Source organism: Petromyzon marinus, chromosome 25 (genome assembly GCF_048934315.1).
Source record: "Petromyzon marinus isolate PM22_M1 ecotype Great Lakes invasive population chromosome 25, UKy_Petmar_22M1.pri1.0, whole genome shotgun sequence".
Classification (NCBI taxonomy): Eukaryota; Metazoa; Chordata; class Hyperoartia; order Petromyzontiformes; family Petromyzontidae; genus Petromyzon; species Petromyzon marinus.
The window spans coordinates 4,724,442-4,746,175 of record NC_133691.1 but is presented as its reverse complement, the minus strand read 5'-3'; the positions used below and the strand labels follow the sequence as shown (position 1 = coordinate 4,746,175).

Below are 21,734 nucleotides of genomic sequence, written 5' to 3'. Positions count from 1 at the left end.
AGCTGCTGATGGACACCCTCCATCTTCCCGAGCAAACACAGCCTAAGGAGACGAAATGCTATGGTGAGCCGAGATTGGTTGCTTGAATGGCAGGATGGCCCCTTGTAAGCTGGGCCCAGTATTCCAGGTCTTGCGCTCCTGAATCGATGAGTCGGCAGCCTGACCGGTGATGAGAGAGGCACCGCAAACATTTGGTGACCATGGCGGAGAGGGCCGTCCTGGGCTAACCAGACCCGACTGCCCCTCGCCGTGCCCATCAGCTGCACATCAGCTGAGCAAGCCACAGGGGAAGGTGCGTTGAGTTATTGGCAAACTGCACGGTAGAGGTCCTCCGTCCAGTGGGTCACAGCTCTCGAGCTGGGGACTCATTTCTCTCCACAAAAGGCCAGAGGTGAGCGCAAGCAGATATGGGAAGGCTGAATGAATAGTTCCCCAGGTTCCTCCAGTGGGTCCCAGTGTTCCATGCGAGCCGTAAATTCGTCTCCGTTTTTAGAAGGCGCAACGTCCGTCTTATTGACGCGTGTGTCGGTACTCCTTCGTGAAAATAAAAAAAAATCCGTGGAAGGCCTCCACAATTTGAGAGTGCCGCGGGCAATACTCGGGTAGTGCCAAGCTGCCCAGAGGCTGACATCACCACGGGGCCAGCTGGGTGAAGACAAGCAAAGATTCCTCGAGAGAAATTGAGATCCATCGATACGGACAAACACTGAGAATTAAGCACACACAGAGATTCGAGTAGGTGCGGTTAGGAGAAGCAGCACGGTTGGCTACGTACGGTGCGAAAGAAATCCAACATACATAGAGAACAGGTGATGGTCACAGGGAGTCGTCATTTGTATTATTGTAACAAGCACGGGCACACTGAGCTCCGTTATTGATTTAAAGGCAGAGGCTGGAGGCTGGTTTTGTGACTCTTCAACCCCTTGACTTGTTTCATTTAACACAGATACAATGGCCAGCCGGAGCGAATAACATCACCGAGCATTAATTTCCTTCTCAATATTGACTCCACCGCAGATGGTGCACGTTGGTATCATCTCCGTCCCCCCCCCCCCCCCCCAAAATAAACCATCACCTCCGCCTCGTCTGGGATCCGTTCCAAACTCTTCCCACAGTCGTTTCTACTCCTGCCAGCGTGGTCCCCCCAGGCGTAATCCATCAGGGGTCGCGGAGGATTAACGCGGTTACTTTGGTTCTCACTTTCCTCTCTCCTTAAACGCAGATCCTGGTGAATCACGGGGCGAGCTTCGACGCCGAGCGAAGCATGTTCGTCGCTCCGCGGAAAGGGATCTACAGCTTCAATTTCCACGTCGTCAAAGTGTACAACAGGCAGACGATACAGGTGGGCGAGCCGGTCGGTGATGGTGGTGGTGGTGGTGGCAGGGCGAACAAGGGGGGTTTGCGCTCGCCCACATTCTAGCCAACCCAGCGTTGAGCGCTCAGGTGCGGGCATCGACACAATAACTATCGTACGATGTTTTTTTTTTTAAACATTTTATTTTACCGGTTAAGGCCCACTAAGTGCTATATAGATATATTTTTAAAGCAACCACCTGGCTCTCACAAATGATAGACGAGGTGGTTTATTACGTGGATAATGTACAGTGGCCAAATAATCTGAATGCGTGTTTCTAAATGGTGAGGGGGGGGGGGGGGGTGAAGAAAACGGAGGTTCCCGGATCAAAAATCCACGCGCCCACGTGCAGAGAGACACACAAACTCCCAATATACAGCAGGCGCCAGGGTCGGGGTGAAACCCGCAACCTCCTGCATCCCAGGCGAGGGAGTTAACATCCCAACACCGTGGCGCCCCCTGATATGAGGGCGCTATTGGCATGGCAGTAGTTGGGCCACTAACGTGCGCGGATTAAATCGGTGGATAGTTTGCCGATAAGCTTGCGTGGATTTATATTCTCACCTTTGGTGATTCGACGCACCGTCACGATTCGAGGTCACGGTTCGATCTGAGAATAATTGTTTCTCCCTTTTTGCCATTGAGGTCCTCGTGAGCAGCAGCAGCAGGATAGAATGAAGCCGGTTACGTACGGCGTCAACAAGTTGAGAGAATTGCTTGACTCGTTGTCGCACAACGCATTTACTCCGAGGAAAACAAACAATTTTAATTGATGGATCAGGCAGATAGGTAGGTAATCATAATTGCCAATAATGGGGGGGAGGGGGGGTGGTGATGGTTGACCATACTTCACCACGCCGATCTTGCGAGGAGTAGCGAAGAGGGGCGAGGGCCATGAGTGTTCTTTATCACACACCAGTCGACACCGACGTCAGCCACGGATGGAAATCGAACTCAGGTCGCCAGGTCCATGGCTCTGCGAGTGCGCCACCCCCCACCCCCACCCCCACCCCCCACCCCCACCCCCCCAGGCAGGTGAGTCTTCTTTATCGAGAGCCAGCTAGGCGCACACTCAGGCAGCAACATTGCGTTGGCAATGGGATACTTGCAGGTAAATAGGAGAACAAGAGAGAGTGTTGGCCAAGCGATGAGCATGAAATAATACAGGAGGTGCGATGATAAGTAATGCCGAGTTAAAATTCTATAAATGATTAGCATGATAACCTTAAATAGTACAGTGTCGTGGCGATACACCCCTCACCCCCCCGCCCCAGAGATTACATCAACACAATTCAATGTGACGATTCGATTCAAGAGCCAATTTTAGTTTCATCTCACCTTTAGTACTGTTTATATTGTTACGACTATTCTTTTGTTGTTGTTGTTGTTGCCGAGTTTGACGCAATGTCCTTCGTGCAACATGAGCATACACTATTTGCACTTAAGTTGAATTAAGTTATTAACTCAATTGCACAATTTGATTCACGTGTCATGTGCCTAAGAATTAATGTTCGTCAATCGATGCATCGTGTAATGCCCATTAAACCACAATCGTACAGTTCCAAGACCAAATAAAAATTAACCGTACACCACGATAACCGTCATACAATTATAATTATTCCATTCAAATTAAAGCATACTTCACAATCTGCCAAATTTCCCTGCATTCGTAGTCTAGCCGGGCAGTGGTGGCTACGCACGTGGCCTGTGACACAGCACTGTGGAGGGAGCAAGGGTTGTTGAATCAACGCACACAAATGTTGTTAAACTGCCATCCCTCGGCCCTCCAAGTGGCATTGCCGCTGGTTCTAGCAGGAGAAGGCAGTGCCACAAAAACACGTGGACTCTGCCTGTCCCGCTTGTGTGGGACGGAGTGTCTGCCCTACCCCCCCACTCGGCTCGCACACGTGGGGTTTTCTCTGGGTGCTACCGGTTTCCTCCCACAGGTGGACATTCGCTGATTTGGTCGATATCTTCATGTGCAGAGGATCGCAGAGCTTGGGAAGTTGTTGGTGCCGAGTGGCTGCCTCTCCGCTTGTCTCTCGTTCCTCGCACTTCTGAGCCATTTCCGTGCCTTCGCGAGCGGGCGACTGCCGTGCAACATTGCACGTTGAAACCATTGTTATGAAAAGAAACACACTCAAGATCGCTAAAGCATCCGGATTAAATAAATTACATCAACTCGCAACGTAACATGAATTTCGCAATGTAATATCATTGAGAGGTCTCTTGAGTCTTACACTTAACGATGACAATATTAGTCTAAGCCTCTGAAATATCAGGTATGGCCAAATATCCTCATTACGACTCAATCCAAGCGGGCAAATTGGATATACTCGCTCCGTGTCAACACACACTGGATTGACAAACTTCAAGTGTTTGTAATCCCCTGGAAATCACGTAAAGTGCATTCCGTCCCGGCAACTCGAGCTGAGCAGCACCGCTCTGCCGCACCCCCGATTAGCACGGTTGGCTTTACGTGCGGTGCGAAAGAAGTTCGACATACACGCTTTGGAGAGGCCTCGTCTCGGACAATGAGAGAATGAGGCAGGGGCAGGGGTGTGTGTGGGGGAGGGGGGGGGGTTAGCGCCACGCTTTGCTACGAACCTGGCGACCAGAGTTCGAATCCCTGCTCACGGCCAACACCGGTGACAATTATCTGAACCGGTCATGGGCTTCCCCGATGTCGACTCAACCTCAAATGAGTGTGTAAACATCGCCACTGGGGAGACAAAGGCGGCCGGGCGTCTTGCTGGCCACCCACGTCCTCGTGTGCCGTGCCGGCCTTCATAGGTGCTGGCTAACAGCACTTGCCCAAAACAGTCTGTTCAGGCTATACGGGGGATCTTTGTCTTTGTCACTCCTGGCCCTGCGGCACGCAAGTTCTGTCTGTTCAGGGGACTTCACTTTTTATTTTTACATTTTTTGAAACTAATACGGACTTCGGGGTCGAGCCGGGCCGCTGGCTGGCAGAGCGCCCGCGTTCGCCTGCGGTAAATTTGATTTGCGTGTCGCGATGGACGGATTTGTCACACGCGACGCCAAACGCGGCTGTCGGTTGCCAGCGGACGCGCGCGCAGTGCATCGCGCAGTGCATCGCGCAGTGCATCGCCCAGTGCATCGCCCAGTGCATCGCGCAGTGCATCGCCCAGTGCATCGCCCAGTGCATCGCGCAGTGCATCGCCCAGTGCATCGCCCAGTGCATCGCGCAGTGCATCGCCCAGTGCATCGCCCAGTGCATCGCGCAGTGCATCGCCCAGTGCATCGCGCAGTGCATTGCGTCTGGCGTTTGCTTCAGAGAGACGTTGTTAGAATTTTTTTTTTTGGGGGGGGGGGCGGGCTGATGAATTGTGGCAATGAGAATTGGTCCCTCGTCACATGCTGTAAATTTGTTGTAATTACATTTTTCATTTTCACGAGGCGCGCACGTAGATACTCTGAGCGGCGCGCAGGATTTAAGGAAGCCAATTTATAATACAGAATATGCAAATTGAGAAGACTTGACCGACGCAAAAGGGGTCGAGTCAAAAGTTATTTCCTGTTAAATGAGCATTCCAGCAGTGGTCATCTCACTGCCTGACCCAAGCCAGCAGAGGAAAGTCCACGTTCCTATGGTGGGGGTGAGTCTGTCTGCGGGGGCGGAGCCGACACCACAAACTATTCTGCAATATCCCGAAGCCTCATCCTCAAGTGGGATATATACACAACAAACAAAGACAAAGCTCCCCCATACAGCCTTAGCAGACTGTTGGGACAAGTGCTGTTAGCGAACACCTATGAAGGCCGGCACGGTACACGAGGGGGTGGGTGACAAACACCACACCCGCCCGACCGCCTTTGTCTCCCCATTGGCGATGTTTACACACCGCACCAGGTGCTCATTGGAGGCTGAGGATATGTACACTCACACTCTCCCACATCGCCCTGCCCCAAAGAAATGTGCATCGCTTGGCAGCGCAAGCGATATTTATTTTTTTATTCTCAGGGATGTGAAATTTTACCAAATCAAGTGAAAAACCACACTTAACATTATTGTGTTTTTGTGCAATCACGGGTAACGAGGTGGGTGCCATCAGCTCACTCCACTGGAGAAGCTGAGTTTTCGACACGAGAGCTGAAACCCTGATGTTAGGTCAGTACTCTGGACCCTGAGAAGTCCAGCCAGCTCTCTGGACTACTTTGAGTGCAGTTACAAGATGGACTTTTGGCCAGCGGCTTTTGATGAGTCGATCTGAGTGTGGGAGGACGCCAGACAACCCAGAGAAAACTCACGCGTGTGGTGGAATGACCACTCAAACTCGAGGCAGTTACCCGATCAAAAGCCCTTTCGGATGTACGACTTATTTTTGTGTCGAGTCTGTTTACCCGTCCCGGTACCTTTGATTAGGGTGGTTGGCTATGTACGGTGCCAAAGAAGTTCAACATGCGTCGAGTACTCCGAGGCAAGATATTTCTCTGAATATATTTCCCTGAATGTCTTGCCTGGTTTGCGCGACGACTCCATCACTGCATGATCCACGAACCGCATCTACAAATATCCAGATTACAGGCGTGCATTGACACAATGCTCAGCAATAATCGAACAAAGTTAAATATACACTGCATTTTAGAAGATGCGAGATGCGCGTACGCATCCATGACGAATTCACCACGAATACGCTCGATCTCGTCGGAAGACTTGTGTGCCGTGAGGTTCGCCAAAAAGAGCAATGGTACAACAACGGATCCTCGAATCTATTCGCGCAGAGATTTGAGTGCCACCCCATTCGTGCGTTCGAATTTCCCTCCGCACATTCCAATGTCCTCCCACGCGAAGCCCAGCCGCTCCTCGTTGTAATTGGCCAAACGTTCTAAATCGCGGGGGCCCTCCTGATGTAAGGAAGGCGTCGCGAGACTAGGTGGGGGGCTCTCTCTCTCTTGCGCCACAGCGCGTGGATTTAAAGCGTTTATTTGTGTTGCTGGTGACTGTGTATTTCACATCGGAATCGCCTCCAGTGATGTTGCTGCTGGCGGCATTAAAAGTCGTTTTAAAGTCAAAGTCTCTTTCCACGGAGTGTAAACGAAGAGCAACGTCCATCAAGGAGCAGGCGCCGCTCTCTCGTTTGGCGGCCGACGTTTTAGTGTTATAGTGAGCCAACCGCGCTCGCTCCAGGTCCCCAAGTATCACAGGTGGCACATCATGCCACCGTGAAAGTACTTCGGCCAATAACGCGGCAGCGTCTCGCTCCCTCGCGATGGCGCGCGCAAATTTGCCGGAAAATTGGCAAGCTCGCGCAAATAGATTTTACCGACAGCTGGAGGCAACGTTGAGTAATTAAAAAAAATTATGAATGCGTATTGTTTTCATTTGTTGTCATGCCAACGGCACAATTTTTTATGCAGTCATCGAAAAATGAGAGCTCACGTTGGAGCCGACGCAACGCCGAACGAACACACACAAAAAAAAACTGCACTCTCAAAGAGAAAAAAAAAGATCCATGGAAGCACGCAGTTACTTATTTAGGGTGTACCTTCTCAACGCATCCTATCGTGATAGACAGGTACATGGAAATCTTTTTTAGTTGTATTTATAGCACGGCAGAAGAGGGAGGCACAGGGAATGGGCAAATACGACAGCAGCAGGTGGGCCCATTAACGCAGAAAACAGTGAATTGCTTGGCAAGACATCTACCCACACGTAACGCGCCAAAGCCACCTCCTTTAGCATTTACACTTCGCTAAAGCTGTGAGTTACACGCATAGGCAGACGTACGCACGTTCACTTACCGATCCCCCCCCCCCATTTACGCTTGATGTCATGGCTTACCAATGCAGAATGCGGCCCATTGTGAGCCGCGCATTTTTTTTAGCTCAGTGCAACTACGATGCAATTCTTTGTACTTCGTCCTTCTCGTACAGTTTGATTATTTTTAAAATACGGTATCCACTGCCCCCCCCACCTCCCTTCGCAAATGCTATTCCAACTGCGTCGTTGGTGTCGTGTCATAAGAAGAAGCGTCCGTCTATAACTCTCGATTGTCGTGCCCCATGTTAGAGAAGGGCCCGCGGAAGGGGATAGCACGGAACTAACTCTGAGATCCGTTCAAGTAACTTCTGTTGTCACGTGGCAGTCAAGCAGATGTTCTTTATTCTTGGAGCTGGATTTTAGTCAAATTGAGTTTACTTCGAAGCCAACGCCCCATTATCACAGACTGCTAGGATTGTCTCTCTCCATCCACTGCACTTACAATCTGTGCTCTTCACTCGTCACATCCACCACTCATATCTCGTTCCACCGCATCCCTGCATCTCATACTCAGTCTCCTCCCTATACCCCTTCTGCTCTGCACTGGAGCCATCTCCATAGCCCTTCTAATTTATGGGTCTCTGTGTGAGTCTATCGGTCTCTCTGTGAGTTTATGGGTCTCTCTTTCAGTCTATGGGTCTCTATGTGAGTCTTGGGCTCTCTGTATGAGACTATGGCTTTCGATATGAGCCTATGGGTCTCCAGTCTCCATAGCCCTTTTAATTTATGGGTAATTGTTTGAGTATATGGGTCTCTATGTGAGTATTTGGGTCTCTGTGTGCGTCTATGGGTCTCTCTGTGAGTTTATGGGTCTCTCTTTCAGTTTATGGGTCTCTATGTGAGTCTTGGGCTCTCTGTATGAGACTCTGGGTCTCAATTTGAGCCTAGGGGTCTCCGATCTCCATAGCCATTCTCATCGCATCCACTTTGTCTTTTCTCAGCATGTGCCCAAACCATTTAAATCTCGCCTTCCTCACCTCTAAGATATTAGTAATTTCTGCTGAGGCTTAAACTTCTTCATTCCGCCAAATGTTCCTTACGGCTATTCTCAACAGCTAAATTTGGTGTAAAACTAAATTTAATATTTTTTGCAGTCATTGGCGACCAGGCTGAGGCCATCAACTCAATGTGGTAGAGAACTCAGTTTAATCTAGGGTGGAGTACCTTGATACGAACTAGGATCTCAGTGGAACTGGCTGAGTGCTCTGCCCTCTATGCCAACTGGCAAGCTTTTCTTCTGTATATTTAATTTTCCAAAATGTCTAAAATATCGGGACAAAACTGTGCACATTTGGGATTTATAACTCCGCATGAGAATTGGCAACAGTGACCTCGAAAACCCCTTATTTTTTTGTTATCGTGAAGCATTTAAAAATAAATCCAGACATTGCAGGTGCAAAGCATTGATGATTGAGCAAGGGCTTTTAAAATAAAAGTGGGAAGGTGATTACTATACATAAAAAAGAAATGCAGCCTCAGTATCCATCCAACAATTCCTCCAAATTACACTGTGATATATGCACAGTTTTGCTTTGTGTACGGTAGATGCCTGACACCCAGATAAATGTCAGTGCGGTTCTTGACAGTACCCGGAATGTCCTGTCAGTAATGTATGTCAATGCAGGTCAAACTGCACTAAACTGTATACATTTTGTGCTATGGTTCTGACCTTGGACCCATTCACCTTCTCGTTATATTAACGGCCATACCGGAAAATGTATGGAGCCTGCATTCCCTGTACACTTCTCTCCTTCCCTACCGCCCCACGCGTTCACTCTGTCTCTCTTCAGTTTAAACTGACCAAACGGACTCCGTTCCAGCCAACACACAGAACCCGCTTCTGGATTTTTTTGAGGGGCGCTCAGCAGATAGCTGGAAACCTATACAAAGCTCACTGTACGTTTTTTTTTGCGTTGTTGTTGGCCTCGTTAAAATAGAGACACCCACTGAGCCCAAATATATATTTCACAAGATAGACCTGGTGACTGTTCATTGGTATATTATTAATGATGCCTTGAAAATTTCACAGAAAAGCTTAGCCACGCCACGAGACTCCTTTTCAGGTTTGGTCCTGCACGGATTTATTGAATTTTGAGTGCTTGCAAAAAAAGTTCAATTGCGAGGAGGTACCGCTCAGAGTTCCGCACAGATGGATTCAATAATCCCGTGCTGGACTGACGTATCAACACTACACCGCCATCCTAGCTCTAACCGGGCTCAGTTCTGCTTTCGCTTTTGATATCGAGATCGGATAGATTTCAGGGTGATTGATTGGAGACACATATGTTGACTGCTACCTGTGCTAAACCAGTGAAATTATCCTAAAGAGCTACAGTTTCGTTGAAAGGTTGCTGTTCTCTTAGAATTGTCCTTATATTACTAATGACTTTAACCTACCTCTCATTGAGGCCTTGACCCAGAAAAACACAATTATTTTGTGCAATTTAATGACAGTTTGGCAAAGTAGACATGACATTGTGCGAGAAAAGGCTTTTACCATGATTACAACCACATTATGGAAAGCTGACATAAAACACAGCATGCCTTCACTTTAGATATCAGGCTGGGCCAGTGTGCAACAATTCCAGGGGTGCATTTAATCATTGCATTCGTGAGCAAACAAAGGGATTTAATTAGAAGCACGTGAAAAAATGGTGATAGTAATTTACGAAGCCACATGTTTCAAAAACATAATACGCAGATTGTGCACCCCCTCCACCCCCCCCCCCACCAACTTCCCAAAATTTAAATTCCTGGACACAACCGTGGGTGCAGATGTTGCTGTGAAGCAATCAATAGGTAGACATTGATGACAGTCTCCCCTTCCACATGTCAACAACTGAGTTGACATTGGCTGGGCTCAGGCCACGGTCAAAATCTTCTCGAGTTGATGACAATGTGGCCGAATGAGCGTTTCCCAAAGTCCATCCTTCACGTCCTTCCACGGTCCACCTCTTCACGTTCGCGTACCTTCTCACCCGAATGAGCATCGGGCCGTTGGCGCGCTGCATGCATCTGGCAATTGGCAAACTGAGGCAGACGTGGCCGTGACGTCGGAGATATCGGACCGCAAAGCCGTGCAGAGGTGAGTTCGAGTTTGGAGGGGGGGGGGGGGGCGGGGGAGTGTCACAGTTCCGTCCGTCTCGACACGTTGTGTTGACTGCCCGTGTCAGAATGTGAATACCCTGAGTGCAACTGCAAATGGCATAGCACACGTACAGTATGCCATTCGATTGGCATAACCGACTGTGTCGCACGTGGCAAAGAAATGAAACAGGGAGACGACAGCGGCACCCCCGCTCCATCTCTCCAAGTCAACCTCGTACCTCACCACTGCTGCCCGTGCTTAAATAATACAGCTCATGAACGCTCGTGAATAGCCCAAGGCTTTTAAGCATGTATGAAGAGGCAGCGCCCATTGCTGAATATTCGCCTGTGGGCTTGCTGCATGATGCATGCGCTCAGAAAGCCAAGCCGGGGATGGAGCTATAAGCAGATCACCCAGAATGCACCTGATCGCATACATTTTTTAAAGCTAAGCGGCGTTTGAGCCTAGACAATGCTTGGATGGGTAACCGCGATGTGCAGAAACAAGGTTGTCACAGGCCTCGCATGGACTGCGTGATGGGCAGCAGAGGGCAGCGTGGCAAAATCCATTGCTGCGTTGTACTTCTATGACACCACTTATGTGCTCCCCACCTTCACCAACCAGCACTGATCAATGTGGTGAGGTATGGTCAAGTGACCTTCACAGCTGAAGATGCCATGATCCAGCAGTGGATGCTCTGTGCTTGTGTCATTCAAATGATGTTGTCATTTGAGTAAAAAAGTAAAATGCACGGTAGCATTAAATTATTGTTTGGTAGGTACACACTCCTGCTTCCATGTATGTGCGTGATGAATAAATGCAGGGACACATTCATTCATTTATTAGTTCGAATCTAACTTCTGTGCAGGATTGTTGCAGTCACGGTGTTTAGCTCTCTGGCGTGTTTCCGGGTGGCACCGCCTGTTGTTCGTCACGATGTCCGACGTTTCTCTCCATGTGCTGGGAGCTTCGGCAGCTCTCATCAGTTCCTGCAGACGTTCCCGAAGAAGCCCCCGGCAATGTGGAGCGAAACGTCGGACATCATGCACATCAGAGAGCTCTCATTAGACAACCAGTCCCCGAATTCAAAAATCGTAATGTTCATTTATACTGGAGGAATCCCCTCTCTCTCTCTCTCGCCGTCTAATGTACAAGTCTCCTGTAGCCAAACGCTGCGGTGACCTCCAGTGGAGATTGGCAGACTGCACGTTGCCATCGGCTGTGTGGTTGAGCCGAATCTCGCCGGAGCTCAGAGACTTGTGCATTTCCTACGGTGCCAGGGAGGATCTGCCCCACCAGAACTTACGCTGCTAGCACCTCAAACTAATGTTCCGCCTTTTGCGGGACATCTTCAGGAAACTGAGGGTGCCCTGCTACAACAGCAGCTTCGTATATGGGGGGGGAGGGGGGGAGGTGCCTTACCTGGATAACACACGTTATGACCTGGCCAACTTCGCCTGTGCTCAGGCGAAGATGGCGGTGTACAGAACGAGGAAAAAGATGCTGCAAGGTGACATTGACGGCTGCTCTGTGCTGCTTCCAGTGTTCAGGGGCCTGCTCAAGGCGCGGCTCCGGCTGTAGCACGCCATGTACCACACACATGTTGGTGATGTGCAGCGCGTCTTCTTCGAACGCTGGGAGGCCGGAAAAGCCCCTCTCTGTACCAGCGTGGACGGCACCCTCCTCGTGTTCACCTTCTGAAGCGCTCGCTCGTCGCCGTGGCGCGCGCGATGACCACCACCACCACCACGCGACTTTTATCTTTTGTTGTGCGCGGCGCATTTAGCGCCACAGCGCATGGATGTATTGTGTTTGTTTATTTGTGTTGCTGGTGACTTTGTGTATTTCGTATCGGAATCGCCGCCAGTGCTGTTGCTGCTGGCGGCAATAAAAGTTGTTTAAAAGTCAAAAGTCTCTCTCTCTCTCGCCCTCTCTCTCTCGCCCGCGCCACGCGCGAGCAGGTCAGCCTGATGCTCAACGGGTGGCCCATCATCTCGGCGTTCGCCGGGGACCAGGACGTGACGCGGGAGGCGGCGAGCAACGGCGTTCTGCTGCTCATGGAGAAGAGCGACCGCGTCTACCTGAAGCTCGAGCGGGGCAACCTCATGGGCGGCTGGAAGTACTCCACCTTCTCGGGGTTCCTCGTCTTCCCGCTGTGAAGGGAGATCGGCGGGCTGCTTTTGTTTTGTTTTGTGCTTGGTGGGGAGGTGGTGGTGGGGCGGTGGGGGCAAGGCAGGTGGGTGCGGTGGGGGTAGAGTGGGGTGGCCGTGTGTGTGTGTGTGTGCAGTTGAGGGCAGGGGGAGTGGGGAGGAGGAGATGTAGGGCCCTCCAATGTGCCAGCGCCGTCCGGTCTCTCCTCCGGAGCTACAAGCGTCGCTGCGTGCAGCGAGCGGTGGAAGAGACTCTGTGGCAGCACGAAGAGTGCGCGATTCGATGTGCACCCGTGCGGAAGTTCCATTGTTTTATTGTTGTTTAATTTCCCTTGAAAACAAAAAATATACAAAAGTTATTATTCAACATTACTGTTATCATTACAGTATTTATCTTTGGCCGTGCACACTATACACAACGCGGGGACTTGACAGTGCACAAACGCAAAAGAATTTGAGTTGTGCCGATGAGGCCGTGGATCTGTAAAGCTTCCCCCCTCCCCACTTGATGTCCAAGATGCCACGATGGCAAAGCGTGAAGATAACAAAAAAAAACAGCAGCAGCAACAACGCATCCTACACGTGCGGATGCGGAGCGCGCAGAGGACAATTCAACTGACGCTCCTGTATAAGGTATCTTTGGTCGTTTGTTCGTGTTATGATACGTACAGTACATAAATATGTATATGTAATAGTGTGTGAGCCATCGAAAGCAGATTTGATATTCGCTTTGCAAGATCGTGGGCATCGTTAAAAAAAAATCTATTGAAATGAGCGGAACGCAAAAAAAAAACCCGAATAAAAAAGCCGTATTTAAAACAAAGGAGTCGTTCTAAAAACAAAAAAAAACACATTCCTGTGATCATGTAAGTGTTTATCGTGAACTACGATGTCATTACGCGTTCTCGTGTCCACCCTCACCTCTCGCACTCCCTGCCCCTCTCGCGCTCACAGCTCCCCCCCTCCCCCCTCCCCCCGAACACGCTGGCCACGTTCGCCCTCGCCTCTCCACCGCACGACAATCCCTGACCCCAAGATCCCTGACCCCAAAACCACTCCGCCTCGCCTCTACACCCGCGCGCGTCAAAGCAGCGAAGTGGTGCCTTGTGTCGGTTGTTTCGTTTACCTACACAACTGCGAGGCGTGAAGACACAGAGGCGAGAAATGTGTGCAGGATCCACGGACTTGTACAACGATTCACGAATACAGAACCATGTAACTGCATCCCCCCCCTCCCCCCCCCCCCCATCGCTCGGCCTATGTTGGCAACACTCAAGTTTCATTGCAATTGAGACTGCGATTTGTTTTTTTGAAGGGTAACGCGCATTTCAGAGGAAGATTTAAATTATGATAGTTTACCGTAATTAAGATTAACATTAAAGGTGAATTGTTGTAAGCACATTCGATTGTGCTAAACCAATATTTTTGTTTTTGTACATTTTTATTAAATTGTCACCCGTATATATTTTTTTAAGCTTCAGTTCATTTTTGTTTGTTACCTGCAGAATCGCAAGTGAGCGCACGCACGCATGCACCCGCGTGCGTACCTGTAGCGAATTGGTTAATATACGATTTCCCAGATTCAATGTTGATCAAAAAAAGATCACACGCTGCCAAACGGAGCCAACAGCAAGCGCCAGGCACATTTCACCATGAGAAAAGCATCTCCCCCCCCCTCCCTGCCCCCCCCCCACACACTTCAGCAATTACACGGTTATTTGTCGTTACTGTATCTGTGTAAATGCGACCCTTTGTGTGTACACCCGCATGAGAACAAATTTTAACTATAAACTGTTTTTTTTATTTCAACAAGTAAGGCCCACTGAGCTATATAGCTCTTTTTTCAGACGTGACCTGACCACAAATGATAGCCCAATTCAGTGGATTATCATGCGGACATTTATAGCAGTCAAATGCTCTAAACGCGCGTTTCTAAATGTGGAGGGAAAAGCCGGAGGAGCCGGAGAAAAATCCACGCGACCACGGAGTGAACACGCAAACTCCAAATATACAGCAGGCGTCAGGATCGGGATCTAACCCACGACCTTCCGTAGACCAGGCGAGGTAAGTTAACATCTCCTAGCCACCGTGGCGTGTCGCGTTCAGGATGCCTCGAAGTCTCAAGCTGCAAAATTGATCAACATGGGCCCTGGCGCAAATGCGCTTCTGAACTCTTTTTCGCTTTATTCATCCATTTTTAAATTTGTATTTCTCCATCTCCACCAGACAGCAGCTTTCGCTCCGCTGCGTAGCCCTACCACACACGAGTTGTGTGCACGATGTGGTACAGCACTCGCCGTTGTCGCCTTCGTGTCTGCAATTCTGATCGCAATGTCATTGAAAAGCCACTTCCTCTCGAAGCTATGCCGTTCGTTTGTCCCAATGGACTGCAATTACCAATTGCTGTTAAATGCCATTTGAAACTAATCTTGTGAACGCCGGCTGATGTTAACGTACAACACATCTATGCTGTAGATATAAACAAACATACTATAGTGCCGTATATAGAAACTTTAATCTATATATAGGCAGTATCGAATGTCTTGTACAGATCTGTATGTACGGTATATTGGTCTGTATGTGTTAATTAAGACAACGTATGTATGACACGTATACAGATATTATATAGGCATACAGTTTATGTATATATAGAGTCGATGGTGTGTGGGTGGGCTGGTGTGTAGGGCTATACACTATGTGTGTCTAAACGCTAACGCTCAATAACCCTGGTGTTTATTTTAATGGCATAGGCATATACACAGTATAGTGCACACAAAAAGATGAAGACTCCCCGTGTAGCCTTAACAGACTGTTGGGGCAAGTGCAGTTCACGAGCAGCCATGGGGCCGGCACTCCACATGAGGGGGTGGACGGCCAGCACCACGCCCCACAGTTTTCTGTGGCGAATATCTGAACCGGGCCTGGGCCTCCACTAGGTAAACTCAGCCTTAAACGAGTACTTGGTGCGGTGTGTAAACATCACTGGGGAGACAAAGGCGTCCGGGCGTGATATTGGCCATCCACGCCCCGTTGAATTGCCGTGCTAGCCTTCATAGGTGCTCACCCAACAGCACCTGCCCCAACAGCCTATTTAAGGCTATGCGGATGGGATATTCCGTCTCTATAGTACATCCATACATACACACGCACGCGTTTCTGTTGCATTGCAGGTGTGTGTCGAGGAGTGCGATGGCCGCAGATTAAAGAGACGAACGTTGGTTCTGTCAAGAGATGTACATCTCGTGTCGTCTTGGTGGCTGTCACGATCAATCTGCGTCACGGCACCGCGGATGAGCGCGTGGGCCTTCGGGAGGCACCGCGGGTCCCACGCGTTAACCCCCCCCACCCACCCCCGCAAGTCACTCCCCAACCAACCTCTCTGTCTCCAGCACTGCCCGCCCTGCAGATAACGATAGGGCGGTCGCAATGCGCGCGCTTAATAAAGTTCAATGTACACCCCTCGAAATGGGCAGCTTCGCAGAGGACAATTTTATTGGATGTTAATACGCTCGCGGGGACGTCCACGAAGCTACAGAGCGGGACGTTGGCACGGCAGGAAAGTGCATTTTTTTTTAATGAACACATCATTGAGAGGGGATAAAACGCAAAAACTGGAGGAAAGAGGGGAGCGAGTCCAGTGTGCAGTGGTGCAGTGTTTGGTACGTTACACCCTGAACGCGGTGAGCTGAGTTCAAATGTCAGCCACGGCTAACATCACCGGCAAGTGCTGTATTCTGAACCGGTCTTGCCTTGCCAACACCTTCAGATACAACCGGCCCACTCACGCTCCAAACACCGCCTATCCCAATCACTGGGTATTTAATAGCCGCATTATTTTGTAATTTTCTTCACGATGAGTCGTTTTTTTTTCCTTCATTTCCAGGCAGTGCAAGTGGTGAGCGCACTGCGAAATCAACCTGGCATCTCGAGTTTGATACCCTTCCCAAACGGAATTGTGCCGCTCATTCAGAGACCCGTGCTCACTAAGGTGGTGAAGTATGGTCATCCAAGCGGCAGCTGCTCACACGGCTTGGGGAGGCAGTCATCAGGCAGCGGATTAGCAAAGGGCTAAAACCATCGATGTATTTGACGTAACCAAAAAAAAACCCAAAGCACAAACCAAAAAACCGGTACAAACAATCGACATGCACACAATACTTACTTGTTATTCCGTTTAATTATGCATGAGTACAATGTGTTGACGTGTAAAGATAAACCACTCCGCCTTTGTGCTACCGGCACACGAGGAGCTCATTCGGGGTAATGTATACAGCAGGGAAAGGGTGACTATAGAGGCACGGCGACCTGCATTCAGCAGACGCGATGCAACAGCGTAGAGTTGTGGCGTTTCAGGACAAATGGATTTGAGGAGCTGCAGCGGCGTAATCTTACGAAGCCAGCCAGCCAGCCAGCCCGCCCCCACCACTCCACGCGAACCCCTGGCCGGGACTACGAGATGAGAGAGTCCGTCTCTGTGGCGTGTCACACTGAGACGCTCGCTCGCGACACGGCAGTCAGCACTCCGCTTCATTAGCGCAGTGCAAGGGGGGGGGGGGGGGAGGGGGGGGTTGGGAGGGGGGGTCGCAGCCTTTAAAGCACGCTAAGATTACATGAGAGTGAAGGTTTACTTTCCTGCGTGTCTCCCTTCTCTATTATTTAATCTCCGCACGGAGATAAGCGCTATGCAGGTGTTATGTTAATTAGTCCAGGTCCGCTACGTGAGAGATAAATTGCCGGCAGCAGCCAATCGGCGCTATTTATTTTTCTCTCCGCCTAATGAATTGAATGCTGCTATTGTTTGAGATATGAATGCTCATAGCTGGGGGGGGGGGGGGGGGACAAAAACAAACTGTCACATATCAGCAAAGACCACTCAAACTTCTCCACGAAAAGAACAGAAACCCACCGATATGGACACTCGGGCTTCCACGCAAAGGCGTCTCGTCACAACGCCATCTCAGCACAATGCACAAACCCCACTCGCGTGGCCCGCAATTGAGAGGGCCTTTCCCTACGACCCGTCCATTGATTAACAATTAAACTTGCTCTTGTCATCAACATTTTGACCATAATTTACACGCGACAACACGATTCTGTCTTTGCAATCACGTTCACAAACTATTTGCTTTGAAACAACCCTCACTGCCTGCAGGGTGCGTCACGGGAGGTTCTCATCCAGCAGTGGATTGACAAACGGGCAGTGCACGTACCAGCTCAGGTTACATTCAAAGTTACAGCCGGCATTAATCGTGATGGGCGTTACCACTTGAGACCCTTTCCTCGCAAATGGAAATGCCCAGCGGTACATGAAATTTGTGGGAGATGACACACCGTGCACACGACCATGATACAGCGTCACCTGCGTTCAGTGCAATACTCATTTTATACTACCGGATGATAAATGTGAACGTGATATATTTTTTGCGTGCAAGAAATCCTTACTAATTCTCATTATTCATATGCAGGAGGGCCCTGCATTGGAATATTTAGCCAATTCTGGTATGTTGGACTTCTTTTGCACCGTACGCAGCCAACTGTGTGCATTGAAGGTGCGGGGGAAGGAAAGCAAACAAAACACGTAACGCAATTAGAAAGATATTAGTTTTCAATCTAGAGTTTAAATAATTGAATATATGTTACAAATAAGTTCCCCTGCATTCACAATCATATTTCATGCAACGACTCAGTTAAATCATATTACACAGTTGGAGTAATAATGATTATTTACAGCTTTTTGTTTCACGGCCTTGGATGAAGGCCTCCCCATGCCTCGTTAACCACGGGGTTGCGTAACCATACTTCACCATGCTTGTGAGTGCGGGTTATTTAAGGAAGGTGACCATGACCAACTTCGAGATCACTCGCCACTGGCGTTAGCCGTGGCTGGGAGCCGAACTAAAATTTCCGGATTCATAGCGCAGTGCACTACCCACTGTGCCGTCGCTCAACGCATCAAGTAATATAATTGCCCTGCATCTATCTGGGAGAGCCTCGTTGAACCTCGGGATTGTTTTTCATGAGGATCCTGCATTGGAACGTTTTGTCGATTCTATTAATGCGTATTTAGCATATGAGAGGAAACCGAAGGACTGGTTAAACACACACATTTCAGCCTTCGGCTTGTCTTCCGCATGTGCTATTGCATTTAGGGTGTCTACACTGCAATGAACAGTAATCTGCGCTGACACTAATTGCACAAACACCGAAGCTAAGTTTACGTGTAACACTCAGATTCTAGCTGAATCCACGTTGCTCACGTAGAGTTGTATTCTGTGGAAGTACTGCTGTGTTAGGGCTCTGCTGACAACAGCTCTCCCGATGTGTTTATTGGCTGCCACTGCGCGTGCCTTCTTGGAGTCTGCTCGGAGGTTTCCAGGTGCTGTCCAGGGTCTGAAAGTCTTGCCGGAGCTCTCCAGATGCTGGAGCTGTCCAGGGTTCTGAAAGCCTTACCGGAGCTCTGCAACAACCCGAAACCACATCGGAGAGCTATGCTATCGCATTAATACAGGCCTGGTGGGTGGGTGGATGGGGGGTGACTCCTCCTACGGTTGCGAAATCAACTACAGGCTCAGGGAAGCGTCTGTCAGTGAACGAGAGGAATTGGCGAGGGGGAATAACTGTGCACGCAGGTAAGCTCCTCAGTTTAAATGCATGTTAATCTCCAGCCTTGTTTGCAATTGATATGTGGTCGCGCCACACTGTGCATGAATTATAGATAGGGCTGGCTGGCTATTAGAGCGGCTTAATAAGATGTCCCAATGCGACGCATATGATGTTGCATTTTAAACACAGTGGTGCTTAACTATGAAGTGCGCAATTATGAAAGAATAGTTTCACAAGTGGCGGTATAAAGGTTTCGGCTTTAGGCGCAATAAAAAGGCAGTTGGCCACAAATTAATCACGTTAACGCTTTTGTAATTGGCTGCAGTAAAAATGAAAAATCACTACACGAATTAGCCCGGATCTGACGCGTATTTGTCACGTGCGTACGTATGTGTGACTGTCTGTCTGTCTAGGTCGACTCAGCTTCAAATGAGTACCACACGAGGGGGTGTGATGTGTACACATCACACCCCCTCGTGTGTCGTGCCAGCCTTCATAGGCGCTCGCTAACAGCACTTGCCCCAACAGTCCGTGCAAGGCTATATGGGTGATCTTGTATTTGTGTGTGTCATCATGTCCGTGTGGATGTACGTGTGTCAGCACATCTGTACGCATGCACCTGTGTCGGCACGTCTGTGTGGATGCACGTGTGTGTGTGTGTCAGCACGTCTGTGTGTGTGTGCACGTGCGTATTCTGTGTGGTCACATTTCCTTATTGGCCGCACGTAGCCAGACGAACTCGTGGGGCCTCACATTACCAGCCATGTTTACTGTTTTGATTGGGAATCGGCTAATGAGCAACGGTTATACGGGTGCATATCACTTGGACAAATAGCACCTTTGTTGACTTATGCAAATTATTAACAGCCAGCGTGTGTTCTTTTCTTTTCACGTAAAAGAGCTAAACATTCGCCTCCGTTTAAAGACCCATGGCATTGAGATAGCCAGCCACTCTTGTCAGGCAACTCGATGCATTTGTGCAGATCCGTGAGCAGGCGCGTCTTTAATAACTTACGCGGGGTAACACGAGGGCTCTTTGTGTTACACTTACACCACCTTGACGCGAGCGTGGGGATTATTAGCTGGGACAGGGTGGAAGAAATGGCGTGCAGTAAACTCTTCTCTCCGCGCGTGTAATGTGAATTAAACGGCCATCTAAACCGTGAATTTAAAACGTCACCGACATATAAACACAACACCCTCCTCAAATTAAGCCATGTCCCTGTGTGCCAAAGCACCTCGGCAGGCGCTCTTCAATCCGAATGAAGTGGCATTCCTACGTGCACGGCCCGGTTTTGTCAATCCACTGAGAGATACGATACATCCACCGCGTCTGAACTATACATGACCGAGTTGATCAATGCGGAGTTGGCGAAGGTATTGGGAGCACGGAACAATAACGAGGTTTGCTCTACTCCCACATCGCCTAGCTCACAACGCCCACTGCAACTGGATGTTGCTGCACAGCGGTGGCCCATCCAAGCACTATCCAGGCACAACCTTGCTTCGCTTCCGAAGTCTAACGGGTAATATTTGGTTAAAAGGCAATTTATGAAAGCTTATTTGAAACATTGTTTAGGACGCATGCAAATGCGGACGTCCTTCCGGACAAAAAAAGAGTAATTCCACTCTCGAGAAGGACGAATGTAAACGCTCTTAATATTCATCTGAAGAATATTGAGCACGTAGTGAAGACTGTTTCATTTTTTTTAGTTCGAACGAAACTGCACGCGGGTTAATTCCGTACGATTAGAGTTATACTTGGGACGTTGCTGGAATAGCAAACGCGTTTACATGAAACACCAGTAGTGGCCGCGTCTGCAGTGAACATGCAACCAGCTGAACGCGGATTCGATTGTTTATTCGAATCATTTCATGGTGGTTCTCAGTATCGGTGACCCTGTGGATGAGAAACAACGCGCCACCGCTATGCACAACACCGCTTCCCAATACATGTTCTACGTACGCATGTATGTATGTATGTTGAACTTAATGTGCACCGTACGTAGCGAACCGTGCACTCGGACACCTGTTCAGTCTTAAATACAAAACAAACACAAAGGCAACATCACCTCCGCCTTGTTGTGCCCCTTCAGGCCTGAGTCGGGGTGTGACGATTCATCCGCCCCACGAGATCCTATGAATTGTCCGATTGATTAATATTGTTTTGCCTTCGGGCGAACTGTGTGGCCTCTAGCGACTGGCACGGGTCACGCCAACTCATTAATACAACACGCAGCGTACGAATGGAAGAACATTGATTATGATCATTATTGCACAATGTATGCGATAATTCTATCGTGACCTTACAGAATTGATATTAACAATGGCATCGTTCTTAGTAAGTGCGCTCTAATCGCAATTGCTCGTATAAACATCCCCCGTGATAAGCCACGTATCCATACATACCGTCGCCATACCACTGCTCTGAGTGATCGAACCAATATCATTCACATATTAAATATGCTGTAGGTCTGCCTCTCGCCTGACGTAACAATGTATATTTAATGCGCAGAGTATTGGCCTTCTGAATTCCATTACATTTGTTTACACCAGCAAATGCTGTGCAGGTTTCGCCTGTATGGGTCTCATCAGCGGTCAGGGGTTGTCAAACAAGCTACTCTACCGGTTAGTTGGCTCACGTCATGGGCACTCCACCTTCACAATGGGCTCCTGTTTAGCACAACACGCAACACCTCCATGTGCTGACAACACTCAAGCTCTTATTTGCATGTGTAAAGACACGTTACAGTC

The 21,734-nt window shown here is 49.2% G+C and overlaps 1 protein-coding gene across 1 annotated transcript in view; it reads left to right on the top strand.

The window, feature by feature from the left end:
- Positions 1 to 15,613, top strand: part of LOC116945941 (cerebellin-1-like) — a 29,164-nt gene extending 13,551 nt beyond the window's left edge. The window contains exons 2-3 of the mRNA XM_032960640.2: positions 1,223 to 1,342; positions 12,189 to 15,613. Coding sequence (XP_032816531.1) covers positions 1,223 to 1,342; positions 12,189 to 12,386 — 318 coding nt within the window. The 3' untranslated portion in view covers positions 12,387 to 15,613. The remainder of the gene's footprint in view (positions 1 to 1,222; positions 1,343 to 12,188) is intronic.
- Positions 15,614 to 21,734: the final 6,121 nt, after the last annotated feature.